A 23,829-nucleotide genomic window follows, 5' to 3' on the forward strand; every position below is an offset into this window, starting at 1 on the left:
CATTCTGGCCAAAGATCTTGGATGGTCCAGTGCTTTGTCTTAAGAATTCTAATAATAAATAAAAATGATTTTATTGGGCATAACAAAAACTTTCTGAAATGTTTTGAAGTCTGCAACTTTATGCATGTGTGCTTTGGAATAACAACAACAACAACAACAACAATAACAACAATAAATAACCATAAATAAGAACAAAATTATCACTATTTTATTCATTTTTATTATTTTAATTATTTACACATGATCAAGTCATAATAATGGGGTTTACTTCTGAAAAAATGTGCTATATATACTAAATGTGCTATATATACTAAATAGATTACAGCCAACAAATACCAAACCAGAAAAACAGCAACATCATCATACCTAATAACTCCTGAATCTGGACTCAAAAGCTGGAAATATTCCAAACCCCCCCTTCCAAGAGTAATTGCTTTATCCCACATCAGGAAAGTTTACTAGATAAGATACATAGCAGGGCAGCTGGCCGGCATTTTAATATGCATTTCATTTGACGAGGAAGTTAAACCAACAAAGCTGCAGGGGGACAGAAATGTTATTTAAGCTTGCCCTGGTAAGAAAATGTGCACTGAAAGAACCATGATTTTTGCTCAAGCATGGTCAGTTCCTATTCACTTGACCTGCAGCCAATTGTACAATATCCTTTTTATTTAAAGAGAGAGAGACAGAGACCAAAAAAAGGAAAAACCTTCATATTTAGGTTGCGGCAGCTGAAGGAACATCAGATTTAAACTGGCTCAGAAATTGATTTGGTGTTCTCTTTAGCATAGCGGGGAGTAAAGAAGTTCGGTGCAGCAGTGTGTTCCAATATCAAATCCCAGCCCTGCTAACAAAAACCATGATTCAAACTCCCAGCTGTCGGGGATGAATGTACTTGATCGCTCGTGCAGTCAACCTTTATATTGACTGAAGAAAGGATCAGATAATAGAAATTACAGTACCTTAGGAACTGGATGAGCCGGAGAAACCATAGCTGGCCAGACTACGCTATAAGGAGCACTTCTTTGTCTCTGAAAAAAGAGATATCTTCTTTGCTCAATGCTTGACTGCTTGTGTAAGTAGATATGATCAACTGAAGAAGGGAAAAGTCGCTGGCGGCCAGTCACGCAGCCTATGGATTGATAGACAGATATATAAGCATAAAGAAATCCTTAAACAGACCTTATCAAATTACTACATTACAATCATATTAAAAACACATACAAAACCTGTGCCGTGTATCAACACTCTTCAAGTATATGTACAATCGACAGACTAGTAGCACTGGAATGACCTTGGGATCATCTCGTCTAAGCCTCAAGGTTTTTCACAAACTAACCCCTACAATAAATGATAGTGCCTTACTTATCTATATTACACAGTACTCCAGTTAAAAAACAGGAACAATTAAGGTATATCATGTCACAGTTAAATAACTCAGATCTAATGAGGTCAAGCACAAAAGTTATATTCGGTATGCTGTAAGGATTAGGAGAAGTGTCCGAGCGACCAACCAGTCTGTTGTAGGGTAAAAATGACATTCTCTGTGCTCTGTCCTCCACAAAAATTAATTTATCCCGTCAATCAAAGCATATATGTGGAGATTCTGGTCAGTAAAGAACCCATTCTGGAGTTTGTCCACAGATGATTAGAGAAGTTCATTTTCATTATCACTTTGGCAATTTGCTCTTGTACCTTCATTCGCCTTCAATCTCTGTCAATACTTTCCTCAACACAGATATTGTTAAAGTTGATGATCCATAAGCAGAGCTCCATTGATAGAAGTTTCTGGCCACTTTAGCCTACTATCTCCCCACCACCACCAGCAAAACACTGTCCCCATGGTTCAGGGGTCACCCTATAAAAAGTACTGGTGTGATGTGAGGATCTGGTGTGGGAGGAGGACATTGGGAGAAAGCATCTCACTTCCTTCTGCTGGTGGGAGTGTCTTTGCACCGGGTTGAACAGACCATAGGGTCCAACCCAATATGCTTAATTGTTAATACATTGGGGGGGGGGATGAAGGAGAATTTGATAAAGGAGTGTCAATGAGGAATGGTAGCAAGTACTGAATATCTAGACTGGGGTCAGACCAGAAGTAATAATCAACCAATCTCCTACTCAAGAAGAAGAAGAAGGAGATGAAATGACCATTCTGAAATCTGAATGAATTTCACCCTGTTGCTTCCTTCCTTGTACTGGGCCAAGTAGCTCACACGGTTGTTATCTATGGTGGAAACTGGGAGTAAGTCCTGTTACTCTCAGGAGGACTTAGTTCTGACTAATCATACATTAAGCTGCACACATTTGGATCAACATATTTGGTTCATAAGCATTAAATTTTGCTGATGATCATTACCTATTGCAGTTCTTAAATAAGGGAAGGAGCCACGTTTGCTGGCTTACAACAGCCTTTATTGCAGTGCCTTTCAAACATATTAAGAAGTATGCTGTGATCAAAATAAATTAAAAAGACACATTGATACATTGTGTACAGTTATCTCCATACCAACTCAGACATCTTTCTCATTTGTACATTCTGGTCCCATTCAGCAATTTAAATTATTTTTAAAAACCATGGTTTTAGAAAATGTTGATTTTGTTTGCTTCCTTCAACAATTCTAGCATTTTGGTTCTACCACTCTTTTTCCTCCACAAAAATATAGCCTTTGTAGCTATGGTAGAGACATTTTTTCTTTTACATTTATAAAAATATTTGGCTTCTTTTATGCTTCCCCCCCCCCCAGTATTCCATAGAACATATGAAACACAGAAGCCTGCCCGTCACCCATTTATTTTAATTAGAACAGTGGGACATTCCTTTCAGGAGCCCAAAAAATACAGAACAAAAGGCCTGACTGAATAGGAGCTGCCATTTTAAGAATTTCTGCAGGGTTCATAATGTTCTTTCCAGACTTTGACAAGTGGCAAGCAAGGGAAAATTGCTTGGATTTGTATAGCACCTCGAGGGACGGCAGAGGCCCAACATATTATGGGCAAGTTTTTACTTTCCATTACGCCACAAGTATAGTCTACAGACAAATGGGACAGGAATCAAGCGAGAGTTCAATCCAGTTTTCTCAGACGAGCCTGAAATATATTGAGGATATCCTCTGGTAATCAAAGGGCAAAGGGTTGATTTTTATATTAGGCGTCAACTCATAACTGCTTACCTTGTAAGGACATAACACCTGTACATGACAGAGGACCCAAAGATTCATACAAACTTAAGACCTTGGACAGCAGTTCACAAATCTACCAGGAGCCTGGTCATAACTAATTCATTTGTATACACCATGCACACAAAGACATGGAGGATTCATGCAGGAAAAGATGTCCTAGGGGAGCAAAACTTACTGTGTACAGTCGGGTTCACATAAAGACCCCAAATGCAAAGAATTATGAGCTACACAGAAAGTTCAAGAAAGAGAGAGATGGGAGCTAGATACCAGAACTCTATTAGGGAGTCTCTCTATTCTCTGAGGCCACAGGAAGTAGGAGAGAGAGGAGGCCGAGAAACAGTATGGGCCTAAATCCAGGCACCCCATGGTCCCTCTGGTTCATTCATATTATATGGTCTCTGGTGAGGTGTATAGTTGTCTGTTCTTCCCTTTGTGCAGACTACCAGTATTTTCAGCTTCTTCCCAGCTTGGACTATGGTCTTTGTTCCTCTGCCATACCTGGAACAACTACCGAGCCATTGGGAACCACAAAAGAGGCCCCATTTGAAGAGCTAGATAGGCCCACTCTCCATAAAGAGGTATTCTCTGATAATTACACTCTAACAGGCGCCCTAATTTAGCTGGGGCAGCACTCTACCGCATTCTTAGCCTGATGGTTAATTAGACTAATGGTTAATTACAAAGAGAATACACTAAAAAGTAGCTCTTTGCTCCTAAAAACAAGAAAAGGCAACTTCCATTACACCATCTTATAATGTCGAATAAGGAAAAACCCAGATTATCTTTCCTTGATAACAGAAGGCCTTTCTTTACAGCCTCCTCCAATCATCTCACCTTCTCTTTGTGGTGATTCTTTTCTTTTTCATCTCCCCCACCAAAGAGGGGTGGCCCCTGGCGACCCAGGGAGAGAATCTAGAGGGGCAAATCTCGTCCTCACAGCTTCTGACTTTTTCAAATATTTTCTACACAACTCCCAAACTTATTTATGGTTATAACCACTTTTGATCGCAGCACTTCGGGAGTGTAACTGCACAGTTTTCAACGCTTATTTCATTTGACCTCATGGCTAACTGGTCAGTTAGAAAGAAGCTGACTTCCCCAGGCCACCTAGTGAGCTTCTTAAATCCATCACTTTGTACAATTTATCGTCGTATGCTACCCCCCACACACACACCCTCTTGATTCCTCAACATCTGTCTAATCCTGTCTCTCTATCCTGCTAAGGCTTCCTTCTGCATATCTTGCTTGGGTCTCAAACCTAATTCTGTGAAGATGGATTTCCTAATCTGCCTATTCAATTGAGCAAGTATGTGACTAGGGTCCCTGATAGGTTCATGTCAGAGGTGATGCTGTCTCCTGTGTTTTGTATGCTCTCAATCTTGAGTTTTCTTTCTATATCCAAGCCACCACCAAGTCCTGCAGCAGCAATGCCACCAAGAACTTTCTCTTCCTGTCTGAAGCTCAACCCAGAACCACACCCTGGTCCAGGCAGGCTGCTGCTCTTTCTCTTCTTCGGTTGAATCACAGTGCTTCTAGTAAACCTAAACAAAACTTCTTTGGGACCAAGCTAAATAAGGCACAACAAGGAGAGTAAGTGCTCCAGAACTCTTCATCAGGGTGGACAAGGCAATTTTAAAGACTGTCTGGAACCTGTGTAAAATGCCAGGCAGATCTGGACATACTGGTGTAGTGGTTAGTCCATTTGACTAGGATCTGCGAGACCCAAGTGCAAATCCCTGCTCTACCACAGAAGCTTCCTGGGTGACCTTGGACCAGTCACACACACTCTCAATTTTACCTACCTCACATGGTTGTGAGGCTAAAACACAGGCACACAGAACAATGTAAGGCACCCTGAGCTCCTTAGAAGACAGACAAAATAAAAGTGTACTAAACAAATAAGCTATGTTGCATAATGCATTCTGCTCATCACTGGCAGGCGGTGCAGTGCACCAGTTCAGCTTAGCCCTGCAAATCATGCCCCCCAGATTTCACCTGGCATTAGCCACATACAATTTGCTTACCCTACTACAACCTGGCATACAGATTCCTGTCCAAGGAAAAACTCCATCCTCCAAATGTTCCAGTTTTAAAGCAAAAGGTTCCCTTTACTTTAAAAAGATAATTAAAAATTGAGCCCTGAGTCCTGGATAGCCCAGGCAAGCCTGATCTTGTCAGATCTCGGAAGCTAAGCAGGGTCAACTGTGGTCAGTACTTGGATGGGAGACTTCCTTGGAATACCAGAGGCGGGAGGACATAGGCAGGCTTTTATTCAGCCACCTCTCTGAATATCCTTCAGGCCCCTAGTAGGGGTCAGTCAGCAGAGGTTGACATGACTTCCGCATGCACACAAATAAAAAAAACACCAAAAAATTAGTAATAATTAAGGGTTGCAAGGAGAAAAAACTTGTTCTGAAGTGTTGCTGTAAATGGAAGGAACCCATGAAAAGTATTACTGCTAGAGGGGAACCAAATTTCCAGCTCTAGTTTACTTACAGGGGTTAGCGCTTAATTTTTAAATCGAAAGGTGCAGGAGTTTCAATGTGTGTGTGAGGCATGCTATTATTCTACAAACACTAATTCTGTGTGTGGATTGAAGCCTTGAGTTCAGTGGTATGGGACAAGAACTCTGCATACACTCAGAGACAATTTAGTATTTCTTCTTACCACACTTACCTGAAAGGAAGCCAACCCTGAACTAAGGTGAGTCCCCCCTTTAAAAAAAAAAAAGCTATACAAAAGGTTTTGTATTACCATACATAACAGTAATTTCTATGTGAATTTAAGACAGCTCCCTCTTTTTCTTGATGGTGCATGTGGGGGCAGGGACCTAATCATCCTTTCACATAAAACAGGGTGACTGTTCTGTGCCACAGATGTGCTGCCTGATGTGGAGCTAGGTACTTACTGCTGAGTCTTGGTTTTTCTCAGCTTTAACACGGCACCAATGTCCTCTAAATGGGTACACACAGTGCAGTGTGTGCACACATTTGTCTTTGCCTTCTCTGCTGTTTTTGGTGCCTGGAACCACCCACTTGCCAGAAATTTCAGTTCCCGCATTCAGCTTGTGGCATGCTGGAGACTGGACGGTGTTGGCCCCGCCACCGTGTGCCCAGCCACACGGATATCCTCTACTCATATTCAGCACACTCACACACAGGGATGTGTCTTATTCCCACCTGTGAAATGCTGGAGAGCAATGTTCCCTCTACGCTGTGGAGTCTTGTGAGCAAAAGTTCTTCTTTGTGAGCTACGGGCATTAAAGTTGTGAGCGAGCAATTTGGCTACTCCATAAATTAGTTTGCTCTGGAGACATCCTTCCTGAGCCAAGACGAATATGTGTGAGCCAGAGGCTAAAAGACTGTGAGCTGGCTCACACTAACTCAGCGTAGAGGGAACACTGCTGGAGAGTATACAATTTGTCTCCTCCCAACTCAATTACCTGCTTCTATGCCCTATGGATGGAATAACCCCCCTTTACTTACCCATCAAATCACCTTCCACTACTCCTTTAAGTTCCCTCCGACAGTTTCATCAACGCCTGCCTTGAAACACCCTGACCTCGCCTCGTCCTTCCAGAACTTTGACGTGTTTCTAACCACCCCCCACAGCCTTTTAACTTGTCACTGCCTGCCCCTTTCTGCCATGACTTCCCCAATCCAGTGGAGCACAGGCATACAGAAAAGAAAGAATGGTCTCTATCAGGGCTCTTTCTCTCTATGCAAGATGATGAACCTGAGACTCCTGATACCAGAACTTCAGTGCTGCATGCACTGCTCCCAAAATACTACTACAAGAAAGGCACAGTGCATGAGAAAGCAAACTTTCCAATCTGTTGACCATTGCCTAACAAACGACACTGGCCTTCTGTTGCACGTGCACACACCCTCTGTAGTGGGGACGTTGCATTTAATGTAAATTGTAAACCCTGTGGCCAGGGTTGGGTAGCTTCTAGTCTCTCTTCATTATGTGCCAATTATGGCTCTCAGGTTGCCACCTAACTAATTCTCTCTTTATGCCAGGTAGTCCACCTGGCAGCAACTGGAGCTTTGTCAATTGTAACTCCCATGCTGTGGAACAGGTTCCCTGAAGAGGTGGAGAGGGGGATGCTCCCTCTAGAAATGTTCAGGAGGCTCTGCAAGGCCCTTTTATTTGCCAGGGCTTTTAATCAGGTATAGACTGCAGGTCTCGAAGGACGTAAGAGCCCTGCTGGGTCAGACCACTGCCCATCTAGTCCAGCATCCTGTCTCACCCAGCAGCCAACCAATTACTTTGCAGGGCAAACGACAGGGCACCTAGGCTGAGGCCTTCCCTTGACGTTGCCTGCTGGCACTGGTATTGAGAGCCAGTTTGGTGTATTGAGAGCCAGTTTGGTGTAGTGGTTAAGTGTGCGGACTCTAATCTGGGAGAACCGGGTTTGATTCCCCACTCCTCCACTTGCACCTGCTGATGTGACCTTGGGTCAGTCACAAGCTCTGGCACAGCTGTTCTTGAAAGAGCAGTTTGTGTCAGAGTTCTCTCAGCCCCACCCACCTCACAGGGTGTCTGTTGTGGGGAGGGGAAGGGAGAGGAGCTTGTAAGCCGCTCTGAGACTCCAAGTGAAGGGCGGGGTATAAATCCAATCTCTTCTCTTCTTCTTCTTCTCTGATTACGAAGGTTCCATTTAGAAAGGTGAGGAGGGGGTTCTTGGGATACTGTTTCATTCTGTACCTTTTACATTGTGCTTTGTATGCCCTCCTTGATCCCTGGCCTGAATGGCCCAGGCAACCCCAGTCTCATCAGATCTCAGAAACTAAGCAGCATAAGCCCTGGTTAGTATTTGGATGGGAGAGCACCAAGGGCCGCTACGTGGAAGCGGGCAAAGACAAAACCACCCCTGAACGTCTCTTGCCTACAGGTCGTCATAAGTTAACCGTGATTTGACAGCACTTTCCACCACTACCAAGCCCGCTTGAGCCACAATGAAAGGCGGGATATAAACACTTCAACTAAACGAAATAAAGTGTTAAGAAAACCAATAGCAAACCAGTAGCGTCAATTCACACAAGCTGTTCTTCTTCATGACAGCCACATGCCCGTGTCCTCTCATCCAGTTACTCTGCTAAGCAACAGGGGATGAAGTCCAATTGCGGGCAGCATCCCCCAGCCGTCTTTGGACGGGGACAGAACAAAGAGCGCCAGTGGATCTTTGGCTGCTTGATACAGTAATAGAGGGTGTGTTTGCCTATGCGTGTGATTAAACTAAAAGCCACTTCAAAAGAATCCATTTACAAGTCAACTCAGACCAAATCTTTAAACTCAGAAGTCGGTTTCAAATTGGGCTGTAATAGTCCTTTCATCAGAGAGGTACATTTGGGAGGCTTCCTCCTCGCAGAAAAGTGACTTGCTGCCAATGTACCTGAGAATACGAGGCTACACGGACATTCAAAGCTGGGGGGGGGGTGTAGAGAAAGGAAGCGGCAGACCTTTAAGTTCTATGGCAGGAAGCTTTGTACAAATATCAGAGGACTGGACTTGGGTTCAGATCCCTGTTAGACATAGATCCGGTCTCTCTTACTATCATGTCGGCTGAGATGAATAAGAATTGTAAAGTGACTTTCAAGCCAAATAAGTTATACATGCTTTAGGTACTTAAAATTGAGTCTATTTCTGTTCAGATGTTCTTTCTGGATAACAACCACAAACTCAGCACTCAGAGCTTTGTTATGTTTTTCACCCCCAAAAAACACATAATAATAAGGTAACCGTGGGAGGGAGTCTTCCACTTGCTGTTTACTACGTGTCAGAATTAAAGACTCTGTTCTTTGCTCTGCAGAGGTTCAGGAGCACAAGATCACTGCCAGCCCCCCGGGTTTCAGGGACTGGCACAAAACCTCTTGCTTTGGCATGAGGAGGGGCAGGCTTCACCTCCCTCCCCAATCAAAGCAGCAGGTATCAGTGGTGCTGCTACTTCAGCACAGTGCAAGAGTGCTACATGGGGGGGCTTGACGGGTGGGGTGGGGGTGGGGAGGTAAAAGAAAGGCCAGCTGCTTGTGCTCTATCCTAAAGCCTGTGGAGCAAGTTCCCAGCTCCCTCTTGTGACTGCCACATGTTGTAGCAAGGATTTTTTCCGCCCTTTAACAGCTAGCTGGTTCATTTGTCTCCCAGCAGAGACCCTGTGCTGCATTAATCGGCAGCCCAGGATAGGATTAGGCAGTGCCACACAGAAGTTCCTGAATTAAACATATAGGACACCCACGTGTAAAATAAAAACCACTCCGTTTGAAGGCCCTAACCTAAGCTTAAGGTTAAGAAAGTGTGAAAACACAAAGGAAATCTGCATGCATTTGTTCTTAAGAACAAATGAGAGCTTGCTCAACATCAGCATGTTTTCGTTTCAAATGATATACTTCTAAAAAATCTTCAAATATACGCTCTGTTTTCTATTCTCCAGCATTCATAGCCAATTTGATACACCAACATCATCAATCACTAGAGACAGCCGCAACTGGCTATGTTCTCTCTCTCTCTCTCTCTCTCTCTCACACACACACACACTCACACACACAGCCACTTCGCACACATCTAAGCCATTGGCAAATTCTGTTTACTCCTGTTTATTCTACAACTGACAGCTTCTCTGTGCATCAAGCTGTTCAGAATCTTAATTGTACATCTTAAAGAATTACGAAACAAGGATTTAGAGATCTGAGTGTTGGTAAAACAGCTCTAGCTGTTGATGTTTGCTGAAGCCCATAGGTTTGGCCAAGACTGAATGCCTGTTGCAGGGTACACTTACAGTCTGCAAAAGATGCTTCCAGCAGAAAGTGAGGAAAATAGGGAAAACAGACAAATGGGGAAAATAGTCATCCCTTGTAGACTGCAAATCTGTGGCACAAATTGTAATGAATGAACAAATAAATAAAATCCTCATAGTGTTCAGTAATAAGAATTACTGGTGTCCAAAACAAACAAAAAATCTCATAAGTTTTCTTTTTTAAACTGTCCACAGTGAACCAGAAAGTAACAGGTCCAGGTCTTGTTGAGGATGGATGCCCTTGGCAAATCTTTCGGTTATATTGACACTAGTATTTAGTAATATATAGGATGTGTTCGGGAGGTTTTCTGCCTTCACATGCATGTGTGTGTACACACACACACACATATAAAAACCATACTTACCCTTTTAAAACGGATTCACCTACAGGGAATGAACACAGAACAGGACAAACAAGGATGGGATTCTTTTTCATTTTACAGCAGGCAGCGCCCCCCCAAATTCATTAGCCACTTTACTCCAGGTCCGTTTTAATTGTTATCTGTTCACGCATGCCACACTATGTAATGAAATGCTCCCATTTCACCCACTGAGTCATAAGGAGTTTTATGTCTACTTCCATTATGACCCTTAATTAAGCTGATTTTAGTAATTCATAATGTGACTTTTCTTCCGGTCAACAAGATGCTTTCCTCCTCCACCTCCATCACCGCCACCTTCTCCCTCCGCCCTCAAGGGAAAAGGTTGGTGAGGATGCCTTTTTTTAAAAGTGTTTCTTATTTAGCAGTTGTAAAAATAATTGCTTTGTGTTTTCAGAGAGCTGCAGCCTAGTCCATTAATAACCAGAGCTTCCAATAACTAGAAGTCCGTGTTATTTTCAACACACATTAGCACAAGTGCTCTCATGTTTCATTAAGCTATTAAAACCTGTTTAGTTAACCTTTCAATTAAGCGCCTGTAAATTTGCCACAGCAGAAACCACAGTATAAATAAAAGCAACAGCTAATTATATATATATATGTGTGTGTGTGTGTGTGTGTATGTATGTATGTATAATGTATGTATGTGTGCATGTGTGTGTGTACATGCAGAGACACTACAATGGATTTGAATACTGTAAAACACTTTAAAAAAAGGTAAAGGTCCCCTTGCTCGAACGCCAGTCGAATCTGACTCTAGGGGGCAGTGCTCATCTTCGTTTCCAAGCCGAAGAGCCAGCGCTGTCCAAAGACTTCTCCGTTGTCATTTGGCCGGCATGACTAAACGCCAAGGCGCACAGAACGCTGTTGCCTTCCCACCAAAACGGTACCTATTTATCTACTTGCCATTTCTTGCTTTCGAACTGCTAGGTTGGCAGGATCTGAGGCCAGAGACAGGAGCTCACTCCGTCACACGGCACTAGGGTCTCGAACTGCTGAGCTACAGACCTTCCGGTCTGCAGCTCAATGTCTTAACCTCTGAGCCACTGCAGCCCCAAAATACTAAACTGTGATATAAAATGAAAGATACTATCAATTATAATTAAAAAATATGAAGTGATATCCAGTTTATTTATTTCATTTATACCTTGCCTTTCATCACGGAGGAGACCCATTTTATCCCACAACAATGGACCTGTGAGGTTGGTTAGGCTGGGTGTGTGTCAACAAGCTCTCATGGCAGACTAGGGTTTTGAGCTTGGGTCTCCCAGGTGTGTACACTGACACTCTAACCACTACACCACACTGGTTCTTACAATGGGGCCTGCTAAACTAGCACATATGAAAAACTGATCAGTGAATGAACAAAGTTTTGCATCATTAGCTCTTTCCAACAGTCTTTTGCTGACCTACTCCAAATATTTCCCACTAGCGTTTGGTCCGGATTACAAATCCTTTGGCCGTTTGCTTAAAACCATGTTTTATTTTGTTTGAATCTAACTGGTAAATTCCGTTTTAAGATTTGTACACATTTTGGTATGTGAGAACATTGCCCAAACAAATGAACAATCCAGCTGGCTTTCCATGCTGGGCAATTTTAGTTGCGTTTAACGATGAGCTAATTTCAGTTTATATAAAGTTCAAAAACTTCCTAAGAGTTTACAGTAGATCAGTTCAGAAAGTTCCCTGTGCCCCAAAATGCAATATGGAAGTTTTTAATCTACAACTCCAGGCATTTAAAGAAATTAAATGGTTCTAATATCTGTGGCTGAAATTAGAAATGTTGGGTTGGAGGATAAACAACTACCTAGATTATCGTCCCGAAGGAAAAACCTGAAACACCCCATGTGATCCTGATATTGCCATATCTGTGCTATGTGAGTGTGGCACATATGCTGGAAGACTACGCCATGGAAGATGAAAGGATCTCTGAGACTCTGGGCAACATGTGCATATGATGGTGGGGCTCACGTTTCATAAGCAATAACCTGTACATTTGGCATAAGCAAGAAATAACACAGGGAGTGCCTCGGGCAGAAGCTCAACCTGATTGGGCAAAGGGGAGGAAAAAAGAAGACGAGAGCCTTTGAAATTAAACAAAAAGCAAATCCAGCCTGTTGACAGATGTTGATTACATCAAAGCCACGAAACACATTCTCTCCCCTCCCCCAAACACACATTCCTTGATGTTTAATACCACCTCCTTACACTAAGAAGCTAGGGTATCTTAAGTCAACTTTTCTGCATGTAACAATTCTGCAGCAGGAGGAGGGTCTTGGCTCCTTGAAACAACGGGGCATTCAACATGGGCATGTCTGGACCCCTGTGCTGGTCACACCATCCTCGGTCCCTTCCTTCAGGGGTTAACTGCTCTGGTAGCCAAATAAAACACTGCAAGAACTGTGCAATTATGGAGACAGTCAAAGGGCAGGCTCTATTTTGAAATCTATTTGCACAGACAAGGCCTTCCAATTTAACTTACAGGAAGCAAGCTGGGGGTGGGGGGTGGGGAGAGACTCCTTTGCTCCAGATGCTTTTTCCACCCTCTTCCTTCCATGGGCAGGAAATCGTGGCTGTGGACAGGCCCCTCAGAAGAAATATGTAGCCCCAAGGAAGACAATTTACATGTGGTACACACCCCCCTTTCTCCCACTCTCTACAAACATTACCCTCCAATGCCCCGGAGGCTGCCTGAGGCCTGATCCAACCGATAGGAAGTAGTCTCCCCTCCCCTCTTCTTTCCCTTGTGAACAGATCATATTTTGGGAGGCATCAAAAGAGACAGGATCTGGGAATCTTCTTAACCGTTTCTATCCACGCAGGGCTTGTTGGATTCGGCAGGAAACATTCTGCACCACTAACGTGTACAATCACTCCATCCAAGTCACTGGTTTATATCCTGCCTTTCCTCTTGGTTCAAGGCAATTTAAACCACCACGATTTAAAACCCCAAACAACACACCCCTCCTGCAACAGGCACTTCACATGCAGACAACTCCCCCTCCCCCGATCTCCACAAGCATCAGACTTTCCAATCGAGTTACTACATGTCCTCTTTTCAGAGGACGTGTTCTCTTTTTTTGGTGTCTGTCCTCTTTTGGGCTCTTTTTAAAAAATGAAAATGTCCTCTGTTAGTATTCCTAGTTAGTAGCAAGTAGCACAGCTCAAGTAGCAGAGGTATTTAAAATGAGATTTGTCATAGTGATCACTTGTTTGAAGTAGTCAGTCAGGAAATATGTCCTCCTTTTTTGCTTTTCAAAATATGGTAACCCTGCTTTCCAAGAATTATCTTCACCACACAAAAGAAAGTTGAAAGTATTCACCTATCACAAATTCTAAGTAAGGCCACAAATGTTACCATGTTTGTTCGAACTTGTGGGAAGCTGGTTAAGTAATGAAAACTCATCTGGGAAACCTAGGTCTTCGTCCCTATCTACTTTCAAGCTGTCACTAGTGTTACGCAATTCTCTCAGAGCTCAATCCTAAATGTATTAAAAAATGGATGCACTTTCTACACCTTATATTTAAGATCACAAATCAGTTTCCAGTTCCCTTTCCTGGGAAAAGGGGTAGGAGAATATTTATCTGCCTGCAGTGAGTATTGAAGGAAAACAGGGCAAAAAGAAAGACACTTGGCAAATTAAAAGTACCACATAAATAATTAGTCATAGAGCTGGTAATTGTTTAAATGTATCCAAAACACCATCTATATATCTATATATACACACACAAACATACAGTTTCCACGGTACACACTGGCGGCACACCAAGCAAAAGAACCCAGAATGTGCATTCTAAAGTATGGGGCTGTGGACATGGGGCCTGGCTGAGTTCTTGGGGTCTCCCACTGAGCTCTATGGAGCAAAATAGGGCTGCAATCTGAGATACAGTAGAATTAGCTCCCATCTATCTCAGGGGTCACCAACCTTTTTGAGCCTCTGCGCAACCTTTGAAATCCTGACAAAGGGTGGTGGGCGCAACCACAAAATGGTTGCCAGGGGAGGCACGGCGCAACCACAAAATGGCTGCCACCGGAGGTACACCCAACTACACAGAGGAAGCACAAGTGCAGGAGAGAAGAGGAGTAATTAAAAATACACTGGGAAAGAGGGTTGCAAGAGATAAACCAAACACTGTGGTGTCAGCTGCTGCTGGAAAAAAAATGTTATTTTAATCTGCACACAGCCAATCAAAAGCCATGCTGGGAAACAGCCCTACCTGGCTCTACCCACTTTCTAAAAACACTCGGTGGGTGCCAAGAAAGGTGCCAGCTGGCACCGTGGCACCCACGGGCACCACATTGGTGACCCCTGACCTAAATGATATTCATCTTTTCTTTCTCTCACATAGCAAACAAGATATAGTAGTAGAATGTTCAAGTAGGACCAGGAGACCTGGGTTCAAATCCCTGCTTTACCGTGAATCTTGCTGGGCAACCTGGGTCTAGTCATAACACAAGAGAAGCCAATGTTGGATCAGGCCAATGGCCCCATCCAGTCCAACACTCTGTCACACAGTGGCCAAAAATACCAGGTGCCATCAGGAGGTCCACCAGTGGGGCCAGGGACACTAGAAGCCCTCCCACTGTTTCCCCTGCCAAGCACCAAGAATACAGAGCATCACTGGCCCCAGACCAAGAGTTCCTATCTATACCTTGTGGCTAATAACCATTGATGCGCCTCTGCTCCATATGTTTATCCAATTCCCTCTTGAAGTTGCACATGCTTGTAGCTACCACCACCTCCTGTGGCAGTGAATTCCATGTGTTAATCTCTCTTTGGGTGAAGAAGTACTTCCTTTTATCCCTTTTAACCTGACTGCTCAGCAATTTCATTGAGTGCCCTCGAGTTCTTGTACTGTGAGAAAGGGAGAAAAGTACTTCTTTCTCTACCTGCTCTATCCCATGCATAATTTTCTTTTACCCTAACCTGCTTCACCTAAAATGGAAATAGGGAGAAATATGCACTCCACCATCAAGCTCCTTGGAGAAAGCACAGGATAAAAATGTAATACAGATGAACAGAGACGTGACTGCTATTCAATCATATGAGAAATAATAAAAATGCTGCTTGGGTGCAAAGCTGTATTTAATATACACACTCAGGAGTCTCCGTAACAGAGAGGCCCTCTCTCCACACAAAGCCCTGTCATAATTACTAGCATTTTGGTAGCTGTAAATAAAAAACAACCACTTTACACATTTGATATAATTGAAATGTAATGGAAAGCGATGGGAGAAATAGCAGCAAAATTGCAATTTGTATCACGCATGACCTAAGTCAGTTCCCAAGACTACTTAATCTAGTGGCCATTCTTTTATTTAACTGGCTCGGGTGACATATTTTTAAGTGACCATTTTATATTTGTTTGTTTGAAACACTTCTACCCTGCCTGTCGGCCAATGTTCTCAAAGCCCCTTTCAACATTTTTTTTTAAATAAAAAAACCTGATGACACAGCTAGACTAAATCTAGATCACCCGACATCAGTTAATATGCCATAAAAGGATCTGACTCATTTGAAACTCTTTACTTAGGTTCAGGGTGGCGTGGCCACTAAAGTTTAGGGTGCCCCCACCCCAAGTCTTTATCTGCTGGGAGGAGATATCATGAAAAGGTAAATTTTGTTAATAACATGTGCTATCATGTTATTGGACTGCAAGAAGATCAAATCAGTCAATCCTAAAAGAAATCAACCCTGACTGTTCCCTGGAAGGCCAGATAATGAAACTGAAGCTCAAATACTTTGGCCACCAAATGAGAAGGGAGCACTCACTGGAGAAGACCCTGATGCTGGGAAAGATTGAAGGTCAAAGAAGACGGGGACGGCAAAGGATGAGATGGTTGGACAGTGTCAGCGACGCAACGAACATGAAATTGAGCCAACTTCAGAGGACAGCGGAAGACAGGAGGGCCTGGCGGGAGCTGGTCCATGGGGTCGCGAAAAGTCGGACTCGACTGTGCGACTGAACAACAACAATCATTAGTGCTGACTCCTTAGATCAGGGATCCCCAATGTGATTCTGTGAGTGCCATGGCTCCCAGTGACACTTTTCCTGATGCCAATCATGTGTTTTTAGAAGGTGGGTGGGACCAGGTGGAGGTCCTGCCTAGTATGGCTTCTGGTTGGCCACGGCTGACTGGACCCAGGTTTCCCAGCAAGGTTCACGGTAGAGCAGAGATCTGATTGGCTGTGCCTATTAAATTTATGTCGTTTGGGCAGCCATTTTGCGGCTGCGCCCACCAACCTGTGTCAAAATTCCACAGGCGTTTGTTAGTAGCTTTCACTTTTGATGGCAGGTTTTTCCTCCTATTAAAAACATTAAGCTATATGCTCGTTTGGTAAAAACTTTTGAAAAAACTTCTGTAAAAACTTCTTTTGTTGTTGTTCAGTTGCACAGTCGAGTCCGACTCATCGCGACCCCATGGACCAGATCACGCCAGGCCTTCCTGTCTTCTGCCGTCCTCTGAAGTTTGCTCAATTTCATGTTCATTGCATCTATGACACTGTCTAACCATCTCATCCTTTGCCGTCCCCGTCTTCTTTGACCTTCAATCTTTCTCAGCATCAGGGTCTTCTCCAGTGAGTGCTCCCTTCTCATTTGGTGGCCAAAGTATTTGAGCTTCAGTTTCATTATCTGGCCTTCCAGGGAACAGTCAGGGTTGATTTCTTTGAGGATTGACTGATTTGATCTTCTTGCAGTCCAAGAGACTCTCAAGAGTCTTCTCCAGCACCATAGTTCAAAAGAATCTATTCTTCGGCACTCGGCCTTCCTTATAGTCCAACTCTCGCAGCCATAGACGACTACTGGGAATACCATTGCTTTGACCATGCGGACTTTTGTTGGCAGGGTGATGTCTCTACTTTTTATCATGCTGTTTAGGTTCACCATCGCTTTCCTCCCAAGGAGCAGGCGTCTTTTAATTTCATTGCTGCTGTCACAGTCTGCGGTGATCTGGGATCCCAGGAACGTGAAGTCTGTCACTACTTCCACGACTTCCCCTTCTATTTGCCAAGGAGTGATGGGGCCGGATGCCATGATCTTAGTTTTTTTTGATGTTGAGCTTCAAGCCCACTTTTGCACTCTCCTCTTTCACCCTGAGCAAGAGGCTCTTTAGATCCTCTTCACTTTCTGCCATTAGAGTGGTATCGTCTGCATATCTGAGGTTGTTGATCTTTTCCCCAGCAATCTTAATTCCCGCTTGTGGCTTCTAGTGGCTTCCAATTAGAATGAACTGATAAGCTTTACAGTTTTTTTACTTGTGGAGAGAGATGTCTTTTAGGATGCAACAAGGGACGTAATACATCCGGGACCTCATGATCTATTTACACAGATCTGGAAAGTTTCACTGGACATTTCTTACTCTCCCTTGTTCTATTATTTGTACTGTTCCGACAGAGATTGTTGCTGTTTTTCATTATGGAATGTTTTGTACTTAGATAATTAAATGTACACAAGTAGGAGTCTAACTTAACAACTGTATTTGTATGTATATATACTGTTGGGTGTTGTTGGTTCCTTATGTATGCTATTTGAATATGACTCAACTAAAAGAAATAATTCCAAAGGTGCCTTCAGACTCACAAAGGTTGAGGACTCCTGACCTAGATGAATTAAAATGTTGATTCGCCTTGTATCTTTATCAAAAACTGAGCAAAATAATAACATTTGCAGATCCTGGAGATAATATCTTCTCATTATTTATTTTGTTTAGTACATATTTGTGCCACCCTTCCATCGTCAAGTTCAGAGAGGCATACACTGCTCTGTACGCCTCAATTTTATCCTCCCAACACAATTCTCTTTCAGGTAGATTAGGCTCAAAGTAAGAGAGCTGCTGGCCCAAGACCACTCAACAACCTTCACGGGAGAGTGGGGATTTGAACCTGGGACTTCCAGATCCTGTTCTTACATCCTAACCACTACAGTACACATTTCTGCTTTTCAATATCTATCCTTTATTTCCTCCCCTGTATATCTGTGGTTTTGACCAAGGCAGCTAACAGAGATCAAATTGGTCCCTAGAATGCAAGGGGTATCACTGAGCCAATTAGCTTTTAAGCAATTCCTGAATCTCTCCTCCAAAAGTACAGGCCCAGGCTCCCACCCACAAAGCACCCCAGGAATCTGGATTCCCCGTGTGATTGCTTAGTTTATTCTAAGGAGGAGCTGTGTGGCTCACTGGTAGAGCACCTGTTTTGCATGCAGAAGGCCCCAGGTTCAATCCCCAGCATTTCCAGTTAAAAGGTTTCAGGTAACAGATGATGTGAGAGTACTTTGTCTGAGACCCTAGAGAGCTGCTGCCAGTCACTCTTGACAACACTGACCAAGATAGACCAAAGGTCTGACTATATATAAATTCATGTGTATGTGTGGCCCATCCTTCTATCCTTGGGTTAATCAAGGAGTGACCGATCTTTTCAGCAAGTGACAGTGTCAGCCTGGTACACTTCTGCAGCCCAAACACTGCTTGTTGTGTGAGTTCTTTATTAGGACAATGTTATTATTGAGACCTCACAATAAGTAACAAATATACACAGGAGCACCCTGTGTGATTGTTCTAGTATGCCGGCATAAATCATAAACAAATCAGTCTCATAAAAATCTCAGTCTTCTATTCTTTTCACATACTGGTCATTCTAGCGGCCCCTTACCCCTCTGATACTTTAACTTACAGATTTGATTTTCTTTTTTAAGATTTGATTTTCTTTTTCTTTTTAAGAGCCACATTTGGTTCTGTACTGAATCACTTTTGACCCCAGAGCCACGGGGTGCAGATCCCTGCTCAGTGCTGTGGATTGAGCAGGTCTGGCACTATCTTACTGCCCAAGAAGCTGGAAGCAGAGCAGAGGTGGGCAAGAGGAACTGGCCGGACTCTATGCCAAAGCCACGGCCACAGGCTCTCCCACTCCTGTCTCAACGCAACACAAATCCTCGCTCCCTATCCCACTCATGGTACTGAAGCCACAGTGAATTGGCCACCCATGGAGCAGGACGGAACCACTGAGCTCAGACAACAGGAATATTCTCACAGACCACACAGGAAGATGCAGCTATCAGGGCACATTTAAAACCCGAAGTTATCAGGACTTCTGGACAGGAAGAAATTGCACAGGACAGAAGAATACAAAGTTTTGCCATCGACTCCAATAGTAGCTGGGCTAGGCGCTCTCTCAACAGTAACATGAAGGTTTTAAAAAGTCGTTGCAACTAAGCAAATAGCTGTATTAAATCCCAGCTGTCATTTTCACAACGACCAGCACAGACTACTTTAATTCCCCCAACTTGATATCCAAACTACATACAGAGATCACAACATCTCTGGGAATAATGTAGTTCTTTCGACTCAGCAAGCCAAAGACTCTACACACACACACACACATATCTGCCCAAGAAGAAGTTAAGCTGGAAAACTCTGGAGAATCAGAACCTCTAACTCTGTACAGGAAGGATGACGGCCTGAGGATACTCTAGTCCAATAATAACAACATTCAAGTAATAGCGCCTGGGTCATGACAAACCATGACCCTGCCCCAGAGCATTTTCAGGAAGCTGGCTCAGAGCCTCCTTTTATCAATAGCAATTGATACCGTGCAACTTTAACAAGCACAGAAAAAGACAGGAAAGGTCTCATTTTACACCCTTAAAAATAAATCCCCAAATCTTCCACTGATGATTGCCCCAGCAGCGCTGCATCAAAAAGAGAGAGACAGTAAGATCAGTTAATTTAGTGCCTCACTGAGCAAAATGTTAAAACAGTTGGGGAGTACGTATGAGATATAACCACAGCAAAAATATTCTATGCCTATTCCATTCATTCATCCACCAAAGGGATTTCATTGTCTATTAATAAAAGTGTGACTAGATTTAATGCGTTTCTATTTTTAAAGGCCAGGATTCTTAACATTTCTACCACAGGCACTACTTTGATGAAAACATTTCTGACTTTACGTTCGTCATAGTAAAAAGGATTATTAGGAAAACAAATATTCTGTGTTGGTATCTCAGTATTCATTTTGGTAACATTTCCTAAATTCCTACTGCCAAATGTCACGTCAAAAAACAGAAAGTCTTAGTTAAAAGTGTGGTGTGGAACAGCGAGTTGGTTAGATGAAACAAATCAATCTCAAATGCTGGACAGAGCAATTTAAAAAAAAAAACCACACATGGTTAACACCAAGGGAATGCTGGCTCAAACTAGCTTATGACATCTGGCAAATTTCAACTTTTTAAAAGAAACATTCCTATTAACTTGCTTGTACTCCCGTTAAGGAGGGGAGGCATAATTTGAAGGTATCTAAAATTATAACCAGAACCTACAGCTTTGCTCAAATCTTTTATGAATTAACAGAGCTTAGTCTAATTTGAAGGAAAAGCTAAAAACCACTTGATTTGGACAGGAAACTGTTCAACTTATTTAAGCGATTTAGTATTTAAGTTTTAAAACACATACACAAACCTTCGCCTACTAGTGAATTGGAATTAAGATAAGAAATTGCACCAGTCCTTGTCACAATTTACTGGGAAAATATTTAAATACATACTTATGCAACTTTCACTAATGTGAATGGGGCCTGAGTAGAGTTTCCTAACACCATGTACCCACGGGCATGCAACATACGAATCTACAAAATAACTCAAAATAGGAAAGGAATCGCAACTGCCTTGCAAATAGTTCTGTATAATGTAACAAAAATTTTAAATCCATAAAATCTGTGCTCCCCTCAAACGTTTTTAGAAGAAGACATTGCCGAAGAAATAGAAATAGAATAGAAAACCCTGACAAAGTGTGCGTAAATTGAGAGCATGAGTAATTTTGCACAGAAATGGAATTGAACTGTCATAGTACATGCATGAAAATTGTTCCGTATCCAAGTTACTGTTAGCAACCCAAAGAAGATACCGCCTGCCACAGTAATTCTGCATGATCTTAATTTCAGTTTTATGTTTCTACTGTTGTACCGTTCAGGAGTAACAATAACAGTCGCTCGAGTCATAAGCCAGCTTTACCTTAACAAGGAAGTAAATTATAAATTATGTTAGCAATTTATTCCAAGAGAAATCTTTTAATAAAATACGTCTCGTTTGAAAATGACACCTAGCAGTGAGTGTTTCCTCCTCTGTGTCAGGTTTGGTTAATTACCGACATTATCTTGTTTTATAAGCAGCAGTAGCAGGCATCTGAAAACACAATTTTATACATTATGGGGGTTAGCCTCCCATTGAGAGAGAATTTACAAATGCTAGTTTTAGACATAAATTCCTCAGCATGCCTATGAAAAAGATACTTTTAAAGGTATCGTTCATGCCACAACAAAATCGAATATTAATTCTCCCCCAAAGTAAAAAAAGAAGCATCTCCCTCCTTTTTGCTTCTTGTTAAATTGGCAAAAGGAAAGCTGAGTGGTAGCTGCTTATGCAACATTTATTTCAATCGTCACAAAAGCAGATAAAACATTGTCTGGCTTTGATAAGACATTGATGGAGGTTTGGATTTTTTTATATATATATTACAAACCACATACTGTGTAATGAAGATGCGCACGACAGAAGTCCAATTGCCATCTAAAGTTTGGTGGCTTTATCAGCAGGGCTTGTTTCCATGCCAGAGAGCTCTATTCCTGCATAGCCTGCATATTCAGCCACAAGTGTGTCGCATTTGATTTGATGAGTACATTTAACTGACAGGGATTGCAGAATCTGCTTGAAGGGAGGTCCAAGATAAAAGAATGGGCTCCCTCCTTTAAAATATACAAAATTCTCCTCTTTAGCATAAGAGTCCCGTTTATCAAAATAGTAATACAAGGAAAAATGTTTATATTTTCAGCACCATCAACATACATCATTGTATGGCTAAAAAAAAAAAAGCAAGTGCTCCCTAAGAAAGGCTCAATCACTGTCAATTTTGCACACTAAAATACACATAAAGCCAAACATGCAGCATGGCTATATCAGACGGAACAGGTTACCAGCATAACAAACAAAAAAACAAATAATTATAAATCACTCATAGACCTATTTACACATCAATGCAAAACTGCTGGAAGGTGAGTAACCATAGAAACCCCCGCAGACTAACTCCTGTGCCTTAAATTTTGCATTTATTTTAAAATGCTGCAAATTATGTCCCTATTTCAGAAAATTCTTTTGTTTCCTAACCCCTACTCAAAATGATTTCCCCCCATCTCAATTACTGAACATTTGCCTTTTAATTTTTTTATTAAAGTAAAAAATAAAAAAGAAAATAACAGTGCAATATGAAAACATATCAATACAGTTTAGCCTTGCAAATTAATACTGCTAACTTAAGGTGAAGCATAAAGTGATACCACAAAACAACATATGGATTTATTATGTGTGTTTTGACACAGACTATTTTTACAATGCAAACTTGTAAAAAAATAAGAAAAAGAAAAGCAGACAGGTCAAATTAACTGTTATAGCTAATGTTTTCTCATTGACTGACAATTACAATTTACGCAGCTCAATATTTAATACCATGATTAGATTTAAATGTCCTACATTTTACTTCATAATTTAAACAAGTCAAATATTTGTGGTTCACAGGCTTCTTCCCTTAAAGGTTTAATGTTCAGCATGTATTTCATTATGCAGATGAGCGATAGATGTCATCCAACATGATTTCAATGGGTCAACAGTATTTTCCTATTCACATTAATCATTCAGACAGCTAAAAGAAGAAAAAAAGTCTTGAAAAACTAAACTACAAGATTCTTTAAAACCGGTGACACCAAGTACTAGCTGTTTTCTGCACCTCTGAAGACCTGAGAACTGAGCAAACAAAATGAAGAATTATGGTCCAAACAGGACATTCGTGTTTTATGCTTAGACAAAATGTCCACCTCTATGACAAGTTGACTGTCAGTATGTCCACAAAGCATTCAAAGGACACTTGTATCAATGGAAAATTTGGCACAGTGGGAAAAGCGGATGGTGGCGTTTATTTGATTAAGAATTCAGATTGTCAGCAGAACTATCAAAGCAAATGGGAATAGCTTCAAAGCTATTTATTACAAGTTGTTCACAGAATGTGTCAAGACCGGCAGGATCGACTCTCATACTATGCAGCCCTTTGCATGTGTGAGGGCCACTTTTAAATTGTCAGGCATGTGGTAAGAAGTTGAAATTGTCGACTGAGACCATGGCTAGTGACATGGACTGCCTGACAAGGTCTCGAGATAGCAAGAGGAAAGTTGCAGGCTTAACTTGTATGGGAAATTATAGCTGTTTCTATACAAATGCTAGAAGTGTCCGAGGTAAAATCGGGGAGTTGGAGTGCTTGGTGTTGGAGGGGAAAATAGACAACCATGGCTAGTGACATGGACTGCCTGACAAGGTCTCGAGATAGCAAGAGGAAAGTTGCAGGCTTAACTTGTATGGGAAATTATAGCTGTTTCTATACAAATGCTAGAAGTGTCCGAGGTAAAATCGGGGAGTTGGAGTGCTTGGT

General features: G+C 42.2%; 1 protein-coding gene across 1 annotated transcript in view; it reads right to left on the bottom strand.

Moving 5' to 3' along the window:
• METAP1D (methionyl aminopeptidase type 1D (mitochondrial)) overlaps positions 1-23,829 on the bottom strand; it is a 111,845-nt gene that overhangs the window by 51,510 nt on the left and 36,506 nt on the right. The window contains exon 2 of the mRNA XM_015407259.1: positions 963-1,132. Coding sequence (XP_015262745.1) covers positions 963-1,132 — 170 coding nt within the window. The remainder of the gene's footprint in view (positions 1-962; positions 1,133-23,829) is intronic.

Source organism: Gekko japonicus, unplaced genomic scaffold, assembly GCF_001447785.1.
Source record: "Gekko japonicus isolate JY-2015 unplaced genomic scaffold, Gekko_japonicus_V1.1 scaffold66, whole genome shotgun sequence".
NCBI classification, from domain to species: domain Eukaryota; kingdom Metazoa; phylum Chordata; class Lepidosauria; order Squamata; family Gekkonidae; genus Gekko; species Gekko japonicus.